This window comes from Macrotis lagotis, chromosome 8, assembly GCF_037893015.1.
Source record: "Macrotis lagotis isolate mMagLag1 chromosome 8, bilby.v1.9.chrom.fasta, whole genome shotgun sequence".
In the NCBI taxonomy this organism is placed as follows: Eukaryota; Metazoa; Chordata; class Mammalia; order Peramelemorphia; family Peramelidae; genus Macrotis; species Macrotis lagotis.
Window position 1 is genome coordinate 113,036,926 of NC_133665.1, and position 12,168 is coordinate 113,049,093.

At 41.5% G+C, this 12,168-nt stretch overlaps 1 protein-coding gene across 2 annotated transcripts in view; it reads left to right on the forward strand.

Annotated features, from left to right (window-relative positions):
- Positions 1 to 520: 520 nt before the first annotated feature.
- Positions 521 to 12,168, forward strand: part of ADCY1 (adenylate cyclase 1) — a 370,465-nt gene continuing 358,817 nt past the window's right edge. Inside the window, exon 1 of one of the 2 annotated variants that reach the window (XR_012470935.1) lies at positions 521 to 1,262. Coding sequence is in view for 1 of the 2 variants with exons in the window: in XM_074198240.1 (XP_074054341.1) it covers positions 648 to 1,262 (615 nt within the window). In the remaining variant the exon portion in view is untranslated. The remainder of the gene's footprint in view (positions 1,263 to 12,168) is intronic. The other variant, XM_074198240.1, reaches the window with a different exon arrangement.

Below are 12,168 nucleotides of genomic sequence, written 5' to 3' on the forward strand. Positions count from 1 at the left end.
GCACGGAGACTCCGGCGCGGTCCCGTTATCAGATGTGTGTTTTCCTCTGTTCAATCTGCTGGGATTGGGGAGACGTGTCTGGGTTCTCAAGCAGCCAGTGCGCAGGCGCAGGCCAGTCGGCGCCCCAGAGAAATGCTCTTGAACGTAGGAAGGAAGGGGATCACCCTGTGTCTCTGCCTCCCGCTCCCCGGCTCCCTCCCTGCGCCCTCCTCCTCCTCCTCCTCCTCCTCCTCCTCCTCCCCCCGCGCTGCCCGCCGCTGCCCGGCCCTCGCCCCTCCCGCCGGCCGCCCCTCGGCGCGCGCCCCCTTCGCCTTCCCGACGCCCCGACTCGCGCCTGGCCGGGATGCTCCGGGACGCGCTCCGCCGGCTGGGCCGGGAGCGGCGCGGGGCGCCCCGGAGAGGCTAGGGGGCGGGCCGGCCCAGCCCGTCCCTGCCGCCGCATGACTTTCCTGCCCGTCCGGCTTTGCTCGATTCCGGCTCTTTGGATGGTGTCGGGGCCGGCCGGGAGCGTCTGGTCCCTGGAGTCCCGGGGAGGCCGGGGGCTGAGTCCGTAGCCCGGCGCGGAGCCCCTCTATGAGCTGGCGAGGAGCGGGGGAGGAGGGGCCCTCGGAGCATCTCGTCCCGGGGGGTCCGTGCATGGCCCTGACATGGAGGAAGCACCGTTTCGGAAAGTCAAAACCAAGAGGAGGAAGTGTCCGCCCTGCGGCTGCGCCCCCCCGGGGGGCTCCCCGCTCCTCCTGGAGGCCATCGCGTGCGAGGACGAGTTCGACTGCAAAGAGCTCGAGTCCCTCTTCCGGAATTACAACCTGAAACTGGAGCAGACCTCCACGCTCAAGGCGCTGGCCGTGCTCATCGTGCTGACCGGCACCCTGGCCCTGGGGGAGCTGCTGTCCGGCCCCAGCCTGACCATCTCCAAGGGCTCGCACCCCGTGCATTGCATCATCTTCCTCTCCCTCTTCATCGTCACCAATGTCAAGTACCTCCAGGTCCCCCAGCTGCAACAGATCGTCAAACTCATCCTGCTCTTCAGCTTCACCTTCGCCTTCCTCTGCTGCCCCTTTTCGCTGGGGGCCTCCCGCCTGGAGCCTCCCGCCTCGCCGGAGCAGGGGATGTGGCAGCTCCTGCTCGTCACCTTCGTCTCCTACTCTCTGCTGCCGGTGCGGAGCCTGCTGGCCATCGTCTTCGGGATAGTGGTGTCCGTCTCTCACCTCATCGTCACCGCCACTTCGGTGACTGCCAAAAGACACCGGCTCTGGAGGACGGTGAGTCCGCAGCTCCCCACTCCGTCCCCCTCCCTCCCTCCTCCTCCTCCTCCTCCTCCTCTCTTTCTCTCGCTTTGCTTCCCAGTCCCTGGAAGTCAAGAGACGCCCTAGCCCCAGCGCTACCTAGGGAAGGGGGCCGCCTGAGGGGACGGGTTCGGGGAGGGGGGTGCGTGGAGACTCACGACCGCGTGTGTGCACACACCAAGGGGAGGAGGGGAAGGAGAGCGGCTGGGGCCGTGTGTGTAAGTGTGGAGGTGTGTTCCTGGAGCGGTGGGGCGCGTGCCAGGCGGCGCGGCGGCTGCAGGACGTGGGGACCTGCTGGATCCCGGGCCGGCTGCTGCGTGGCTGCGTCGAAGGCGACTTCAGGCCACTCAGGGGCTAAAGGAGCCGGGGGGGGGGGGACCTGACTCCGCTAACCAATAGAGCGGGGAGGGGGAGCATGAGTCAGGGACCAGCGGAGTTGGGGCAAGGCGCCCACAAAGCCCGCTTTGCCCCGAGAGGTCAGAGGAGCGAGGACTGGCGAGTTGGGGGCAGGTTCACCTTCCAGAGGGGACATTCCCGGGGAAAATGGACTAGGGGAGGTCACGAGAACTGCAGGAAGGAGGGGGCTCCCCGAGGCTCCGATCTAGGGGGACTGGAAAGCCGGCGAACCTCCGACAACCTGGCCCAGGGATCGCAGGATCTGAGTTTGGGGAACCTGGAAGGAACCTCAGAGGTCATTCAGTGCAAAATCTTAATTGTTGCCACATCAGGAAACTGAGGCCCTGAGCGGCAAAGTGCATCTCTGAGCGGTGCCCTTGCTCTATTCTTTCTGTCCCGGTGTTTCTTTCCTCCGGTTCAGTTGCGCTTCCTCCCGCATCCTTACCGATTTCACGCAGTTCAGAGCCCGCAACTTAGCCCTGTTTCCAACTTTCCACCTGCCCAAGAACGCGAGCTCTGCAGCATCCCGGTGGCAGCTGCTGCTACTGCCTCAGTTGCTGGGGCAGCCTCCAGCACCACCCAGACTCCTTTCCCCTTAACCCCGGGAACTGCTATTTAAGCTATTTATGGGTCTTCGGGACTTTCTCCGTCGCCTCTGTTTGTGTATGTGTGTGTATTTTGTGTGTGAGATGCATGTGGTGTGTGTGTGTGTGTGTGTGTGTGTGTGTGTGTGTCTGGTTTGGGGGGCGGGGGTGCCAAGCACTGGGGAAGCGGTTGAGGAGCGTGTAAACCTGTTTGCCTGTCTACAACCAGACGCCAAATCTGTTCTGGGCTGCGGCTCCATCCTCCTCAACTCCCTGCGCCGCCGCTTCGATTAGGTCGGGGATGCTTCGCACTTGGGAGAAGCGAGGGGCTTCTAAAAGGGCCTCCGTGGAGAGTAGGAGTGGGAAGGGAAAGGCAAAAAAATCTAAATCTTTTCCGGACAGATGGAATGCTCTGGGAGGGGATCTCCCCGAGACGCCCGAAAAGACTAAATTAGAGTAATCAAGGACGGGGAGATGGAATCCGCGTTGCTTTCTTTCCTCAACGGGCTTGCTTCAGCACTTCTAACCCAGTGGCTCGCGGTCACCCAAGCCAGCACCAGCCAAGTGGCGACACCGAGGTTCCAATTCGGACATAGTCGCATGCAGACTTGAATCGGACACATCCAACTGCGGTTGACCTGGGAATCACAGCTGCAGACTCAGACTCGCTTGAGGAAGGATTCTTCATAAACGTACAGCTCTAAACCGAACAGAGAAATACTGTATACTGTTTGCTCGTAGGGGCACGGAAGAAAAGGAAGGGATAATCTGGGCTTTATAATGCCCTCTAATAAGCCACTGGTCTATTTTTTTAAAGTACCTTTTAAAACACCAGAGACACCATATGTGTAAAATGAAAACCTTTCCCCTCACCCCAAGAAAGAAGAAAAGTCTTTCTTAATTCAAAGTCCCTTTTACAGCATCAGAGATTCCTAGACAAGGACGAGGTAGAACTAATAAATTTATCTCCCAGGTGAGAAGACACACAGAATGGCATGCCCAGGTAACTTTGGTACAGGTGAAAACAACCAAAATCTATAGCCGTGAAAGGGTAATGTGGAAAAGAAAAATCATTGAACAAGAAACCAAAAGACCTGAGTTTTATTACCCGCTGAGCTGCTGATTAGCTTCTTGTCTGTCCCATAACCTCTTTGCAATCCAACTCCTCGACTAGAATATCTTTCAGTTTCCTTCCTTCTCTGGAATTCTGGTTTTTAATGATAAATAGTTTCCTGCTTGTTCATTTACAGTCACATCAAGGTCCTGCCTCTCAGACCTATGACTATTAGTAGACCCCAGCTTTCAAAGACTTCTCAACCATCTTATAATCATCTCTACTTAAGTTCCCCCCACCCCAATTTTTTTATTCAGTGAAAAAAAAGGCCTACCTGAATAAAGGACTAGCTTAATAGTGTATCTTTCAAGAAAAAGATGCTGGGAACTAAGAGAAACAGTGAACTCTATTTCTGAAGTTGAACATGCAGTTTAACTTGTCAGTGGAAGGGTTAAATATATGAGAGAGTTAAATTGAACATTTGCATTTTCCTCTAGGGTAAAACTCTTTGTTGAGTGAGCTCATCCAATAAATTGATTATGATTTACAGTGTTGTTTTGGGTGGTAGATAAAGGCAAGATACTGTCAGCCCAATTTGTATTTATTTTTATCAAATTCAATGCATAATTAGAATAATTATTAATATGAATTGTTTATTAGATCTTAAAACTGTCTTTCAATAGACTTTGTTTAGAAAACATCACATTGAAAGTTTTTACCACTGCTACCCTTTGATGTTTTTTAAAACGGTTTTATTTGTTAGATTTTTATTTATTCCTTTCCTTTATCTTTTCTGTTGAAAGGGGAAGGAATAATGTTCAATTTAATTATTCCTAATTAGTTATGTAAACCTTGTATACTTGAGATGAAAGATAGTCCATTAGTATGACAGAATATGATGATTGAGATGTAAAATTAGCACAACTGAAAATAACTGTGCTCTCTCTTGCTGCTCTGTGTCCCCATCCTATTTCTTTGTGTAATTTAAACATCTGGAGTCATTAACTGATTCTTGATTGTTCCCAGAATAAAGTAGTATTTCTTGGGAAATCACCTTTAAGGAATAGGGGTAGTTGGGGTTCAAAGACCTCCACAGGAACTAAATCTGACTTGGTCACATAGGCTTATCACACCCCAATCTAATCCTCAGGGAAATTTGGCAGTGTGTGTGAATGCATGTGTGTATATATATATATATATATATATATATATATATACACACACACATATATATATGTACGTATGTATGTATATATATATACATACATGCATGTATAACTGTTATGTTATCAACTATATAATACATGTGTATATATGCACATAGAAATATATATTGAGCATGTATTCTCAGTGGAGTGAAAAATAGAGATTAAAGAAATGGAGGGGCTGAGTTACATAGAGGAAAAGTCAGTGGTTTTGGAGCTAAAAGACCTAATTTTGAATCTGACTCTGGGATTTTTCCAAACTGAATGATCTCACACAAGTCACTTTATTCTTTTGGACCTTCTGACCCTGCCCTGTCCCATTCACTTCTAGCTCTAAATTTGTGAGCCTATTACAATATTCTTAGACCATTTGAGCTAGAAGCAACTAGTTCATTTACCTCATTTTATAAAATATGGAAAGTGAGGCCTAGAAAATTGAGTTCAAAGTCACTCCAGTTTAGCACAAATTAGCCGGAGTCTCCTTGGTTTAGAGTTCTTTTCACCATGCTGCCTCTAGTAGTTGTACCATTTCTTTGTTTGAGGTTTTGCCCCAGTGACAGTTTTGCTGACTCTGGTTACTTTTTTTTTTTTTTTTTTTGAGAATGAGGAGATTGGCTTCTCTAAGTTACTCCCATCAATTGCATATGGCATCCAGAAAAAGCAGTGATAGTCTCCTGTGTAACTTTCACCATTTCTGATGTCAAGTTATACCCTGAGATTGCCTTATCAACTTGTCAGAACTCTGTTTTACACCATACTTGATAAAGCTCTGTTCTCAGATATTCAGGAGTATATATCCCTTGTATCAGAGATGTCTATGGTGTGGCAGGCATTTTATTTGTGGGACTTTCCATCTTACTTGGTTCTAATCCCATCCAAAAAATCATTCAGGAGATCAATCAATTAACATAAAAATAGCTAAGTGGATAGAGCACTGGATCTGAAATCAGTAATATCTAGATTGAAGAGCATCTCAATGCTTCCTAGCTCTGTGACCCTGGAAAAGTCATTTGGTTTCTTCCTCAGTTTCTTTAACTAAAATGAGTATAATACTGAAAAGGTTGTGAAGAACAGATTACATAGTATTTACACATAACAAGGACAGGAAAAAAAAACCCTTCTAGTTCTTTCTCAACACAATAGTTATATCAAAAGAAAAGTCCTTCCTAAAGCAAAGAAAATCCATATAAGATACAAGTAAATCATAAGTTCATAAGGAATATTGTCTTTATGCAGCTTAAAGTTTCTGCATAATGCCTCTTTCAGAAAAGATATTGCTCCAGGGGCTCTGTTCTTTTGCCTCTAGGAGATGACTTGAAGGTCTGAAAGGCAGATGTAGCCTATTGTTCTTCAGATGTAGTTCACTGCCAGCACTGCTGTATTGCATGTATTGTTCTAGTTGGCAATTCCAACCATCCCCATATTCTTTCTGCAATCATTCTTGTCCACTGATAATATTCTTTTGGGACTGGTGGTCAGGGGAAAAAAAAGTGGAGATTTCCTCTTCTGATAGGATAGAGTAAACAATCTCTAAGAGGACTGATAGTTCCTGCATCATGAGATGGGGAAAAGAATAATGAATTTGAAATCAGAAAACTTGGGTTTGAATCCTGACTCCACTGCTTATTAATTCTGTAGTCTTAGATGAACCGTTTCATTCATTCCTCTCTTCATCTAGAAAAATAAAGAATTGACTTTTTTGTTGCTATTTAAGGTCTTTTGACTACCACCCTTTCAGTCCTACAAGTTGCTACCAGGGATTCTACCATCATACATGTTTCCTTTGGCCTGTCACCCTGAGGGATTCAATTCTGTATTTGGTGGATTGAGATTTGGGAGTACTGACTCTTTGATCCGATGAGTTGACAAATAAGGTAGTACCTTTGTTCTATAAGAAGTCATTTCCAGCTCTAAATCCTATCAACTTATGTACTTAGCCCCTCCTCACTTGGAAGAGTAAAGTTGGAGAAGCTGCCCCCAAGAACTACTTACCCCCTTTGTTCAGAGGCTGACAAGAAATTCTAATTCTTCCCTGATATATTTTGGTGAAATTATTCTACTCACTATCTATACTAGTTTTCCTGTAGGTATAGTAGATGTCATTAACATATAATTTATCTACAAACTTTTCCAAAATGAAAAAAGAAACTTGAACTCTGCTCAGGTTGAAATGATGATACAGGCAGAATTTTTAGTTTAGAAGGATTCTTGCTTGGTCAATGGAACAATCCATTTAATTGATTTAAGAAAGTTTTAGTCCAGATTATTGTTTTCCAAATTTTTTATAACTTGTGATAGGATAACCCCAGTTCTGCAAATCATTACATTTTTTTCCTGTAGATGGTACAATTCTGTTAAAAGGGGGAGGTAAGGGAGAGGGGCACAATGCTTTCCCTTGGACAAAGTTCCCATGGAAAAATTTCTGCCATGAAGTTCTCACCTTTCTCCTTCCTGCCTTCATTCTTTCTCCTCCCTCCCCTCCCCCAACTTTCTGTCACTGTGCTTTTTCCGTGGGTTTCCTGGTCAATGTTATCTGACTGATAACATTGTCCTCCGAATTGATTGTTCACTGTACATCTGCTCCATCCCATACAGACTTTGCCTTATGAATATATTGCTAATTATGACTTTGAGGAGAAATAACTTTCACAGAGTTATTTTTCAAATACACACACAATATGTAATTATTAAAATTCAAGTTCACTTAAAAGCAGTACTGAATTCCTGATACTGTTTTCAACATCATATATTTTTTCATTTAATAGATACTAATAATAATATAAATACTATTATGTGGGATCTTTGAAAATTTTCAGTGATAATGTGGAGTCCTTATTCTCTAAATGATTAGGAAGCAATAATTTAGATGATATTTGGATCAAGATTTTCCCTTAGATGGTCAAAGGATATGTATGAACAGACAGTTTTCAGATGAAGTAATCAAAATCTGTCTATAATCATATGAAAAATGCTCTAAATTATTATTTATTAGAGATATGAAAATTAAAACAACTCTGAGGTACTACCCCATAACTGTCAGATTGACTGACATGTCAGAAGAGTAAATGACAAATGTTGGAGGAAATATGAGGAAACAGAGATACCAATGCATGGTGGAATTGTGAACTGATTCAACTATTCTGTGGAGCAATTTGAAACTATGGCGGAAGGGCTATATAACCATTCATAACTTTTGACCCAACAATACTACCATTAGATCTGTATCCCAAAGAAATAAAAAAAATAGAAAGGATATATATATATATATATATATATATATATATATATATGCAAAAATATAACAACTCATTTTAGTGGTTGTAAAAGATTGGAAATTGGAGGGTGCCGATCAATAAGGGATTGGCTGACTAAGTTGTGATATGTATAATTGTGATGGAGTACTATTGTGTTACAAGAAGTGATGGGCAGGATATTGCAGAAAAACCTGGAAAGATTTATATGAACTGATGCAAAGTAAGCTGAACCAAGACAACAGTGTACACAGAAATGGCAATACTGTATTATTAAAAGATGATTATCTTTGAATCTATTGGTTATTCTCAGCAGGATAATAATCCAAGTCAATTTCTAATGACTTAATGATGAAAAATGCCATCCAGCTCCAGAGAAAAAACTGATGGAGTCAATTCAGATTGAAGCATATCTTTTTAAAATTTTCTTAATTGGGGAGAGGGGGGAAGTCTGTGTTTTCTTCTACATCATGACTAATATAAAATCAGATTTTGCTTGTCTGCATATCAATAACTTATATCAAATTGCTTTTCTTTTCAATGAGGGGGAAGGAGAAGAATGGAGAGAATTTGGAACTCAAAATTTTGAGAAAGGAATGTTAAAAATTATTTTACATGTAATTGGGGGAAAACAATATTAAAAATAGTTTCCATTAGAAAAGTAAAGAAAATCAAATTGAAAAAGCTTTCAATCACAATCCCTTACTCATCAAATTGCAAATCTAAGTAAAAGCAATACAGTTCAATGTGAAGAAATAGGTAGAATTATAAATTTGCAGAATTTATTAGGGAGAAAATCTGATTATATCCCATCCAAGTTACAAAATGATCATACATTTTGCTCCACAACCCTTTTGTTCAGACTATGTTTTGAAATTTTCATCAGTAACAAATTATTTTAAAAAGTAGCTATGTGGTCAAGGAGAGTCATAATAGCTTTATTTCAGTTTCAGGAGGAAAAACCTAGAAGCAATCTAAATGGCTAGCAATAATGGAATGGTTAAATAAATTATGTTACATTGATGTAATGGAATACTATAATGCAATTAAGACTGCATGCAAATAAGGAAAGAATGAGGAATATAAAGAAATTTCAAAAAGCCTTTTTTTGAAATTATGGAGTATAATAAAAGAATAGAGTTTCACTAATATCATGTAAGTTAAAAATGAAAACGAATGAACGGACAAAACATTGGAGACCTGAAAGAAATGTTTGGAGTCTTTATAATATTTTAGGCCTTGAAATTAGTAATTTTATAAGTAAATAGTTAAATAGTTAACAGCCACAAATTTAATGGTTAATAAATAGCAACAAATTTAATAGTTATAAATTTAAGTCTTAATAAGTAATTGCAAAAATAAATTTAATTAGTCCCATTGATGTTCACTGTTCAATTTATAATAGGTCATTTGAAATATTTTCACAGTGGAACAGGTCATTGTGACATGATTATTGGTATAGTATTTAATATCAAGACATTTGGGCAATGAGTTATAATTATATTTTACTTCCTATCTAATTAGATAAATGATATATTACTAGAAATGACAAAATTGTACATATTCTGATACAAATATAAGGTCCAGTTCAGCCCACCTCTTACCTCTAATATAAGTGGGAGAATTTTTCAGATAGCTAGAGCAACTGAGCAGGAGGTAGTGCAGTGTTTAGTAGCAAAGTAGAAATATCCTTCAAGGTCAGTCTAGAGGACAGTTTGGAGGGTTTCTTAATTGCATTGCCAATAATAGGGTTTCTCAAGTGTTCTGATCCACTGACAAAGATTTCAGTTTAAGTCATCATTCATAGGATCCATGGATAGCAGAACTTCTTGGAAACCAAGGAATATCACAGTTACTTTCTATATTTGGGAAGTTGCAAAGGATTCGTCGTGAAGAAACTATATTGAAATACTAACCTGGTCATGATATACTGAAATCTGAATTTCATGGTTATGAAAAGGGTATAGAAAATATCTCCTGAGTTTTAGAGTAGAGAGCAGAAGTACCTCATTGCTTGACTTCCAATTGGTGATAGCTTCAAGTCCACAAATGAGATGCCTAGTATGATGTGCTCCAAGGTAGCCTTAGGGTCCTCAGAATGATTATACTTCAAGAGTTCCCTGGTTTCTTCTCTGCCTCAGTTTGCCCCCAGGGACAATTCTCATGATTCACAAACTGGTAGTAAACATTTCTCTTTTCCAGTTTGACCTAGGACTGTCAAGACTGGCTATTGGAGGGTGGTCAAGTTGTTCTACAGTCTTCAACATTTACACATGTAACTTTTGCAACTTCAAGTATTTAACTGATTTTATCAGTAGCCTCATTTCCATTTTTGCTTTAGCAATTACACACATTTGTGTTAAGAGGAAAAAAAATGAGAGGCTTGATGTATGCGTATATGTGTAGACTGCTTGTATCCTAGTAGGCAGTCTGTTTTTTTTTTTAGGTTTTTTTTGCAAGGTAAATGGGGGTAAGTGGCTTGCCCAAGTCCACACAGCTAGGGAATTATTAAGTGTCTGAGACTGAATTTGAACCCAGGTACTCCTGACTCCAAGGCCAGTGCTTTATCCACTACGCCACCTAGCCGCCCCGTACGTAGGCAGTCTTAAGGTTAAATGTCAATTTGCCTCTTCTGTGCTCCATAATCTAAGATCCTTAAAAATCTCAAACAGCACCCAAAGCATATATCACTGTCAGATTATTTCAAGATGGTGCCTTTTTCACAATCTCCAATGCCAAGCACCACCACCATCTCACTGTGCTTTCAGTGATTTCTAAGCTGATTCCTGCTTTGAAAGTCCATCTATCTTATTAGTACAGTGCTTTATCCCTGATGCTCCATGGCAAGGAACCAGAATATCATGATTCCCCCCCCCCCAAAATCAGACTTACAATTGACCCACAGAATGATGATAGGATGAATGTTGGGTGTTAATAAATAGCAAATATATTACCAAAAATGATTTACAAGTAAAAAGTGTTGTAAAAGACTTCAAGTCATCATATCATTAAATTGAGGGATAACACAGGAACAGCTTGATGATTCATAAATTGTCAAAAGAACCAGAGGAAAATCCCCAATATATTTGGGGAGCTTCCTGATGAAGGATTTATATAGAAAGACACAATCAAAACAGCATAAAAATGTAAAGCTAAATTGTGATCTCACCTGGGGCAAAGAGAATCTAGATTCCTTGAGATCTTTTCAACTCTTTGGAAGTTTCTTAATCCACTATGACTTCCATTTGCCTCATTGATGTGAAGGTGATCAAGTATCAATGTATTTCAAAATTCAAAGTCTGGGAGATTGTTATGCTTTTAAATGAGACTTCCTTATACATTTTTATAGATTCAGTTGCCAGTTGCCTCATCCAATTTGTAAGGTTAAAAAGGGGACTCTTTGAATGATCTATTTATATAGGACTTTATAAACCTTGGAGTACTTTGCATATATTGCCTCCTTTGACCTTCACAGTTCTGAGGGTGGGATATGGTAGAAAGAGTGCTGAATTTGGAATTAGAAGACATGGATTCAAATCCTACCTCTAATTGCATCTACCTGTGTCACCTATGACAAGTTACTTCTCTAGGCCCCAGTTTCCTTAACTCTAAAATCTCATCCACATTCTATTATCTAGGTGACTTTTTGTAAATTATTGCCACTCTTGATCCAGTTTTCCTACTCTGTAAAAATGAAAAGAATTAAACTAGGAGATTTTTAAGATTTGTTCTGTACTTGTCTTTTATAAAAGTCTTCTTGACATTAAGTATTTACATTATAAATCTTTATAGATTACCTATGACTAGCATCTTAGATGTTATTATCCTAAATTTATAAGTAAGGAAACGGCAGCTCAAAAGTTAAGTGACTTGGCCATGGAAAGGAAAGATTTGATCTTAGATCTCTCCTGACTTCAAGTGTCATTTTCCTTTCTGCTATATTACACTGTATATTAGCTCCATTATTTCTCAATTCTCACATGAAGTGATTTGTGGTTATAAGTCACAAAGGCAGATAAAAACTAAAGAGTTTTTGTCAGTATTCCATCTCTATGTCTACTTATAAGTTGCAGCTTGAAAAAGTATATTTGTCAGCCTTGACTTCACTTCAAATCAGATCTAATTTAATAATGATTATGGGTGACAGATTTAGTAAAGGAATTTTGTGTGTGTGTGTATGTGTGTGTGTGTGTGTGTGTGTGTGTGTGTGTGTGTGTGTGTGTGTTATGGTCAGTTTAGTGGGATTGATTTCATAGAAAATGTTTTCAAAGTAGGCCACCTCTAACTCTTAATATATATTTGTCTGTGGACTTTGTTGGACTTTAGAATTTCAGTATCATTGTGCACAGATAGACAGGAAATGATATATTTTCCTACTGTTATTCCTCTCTC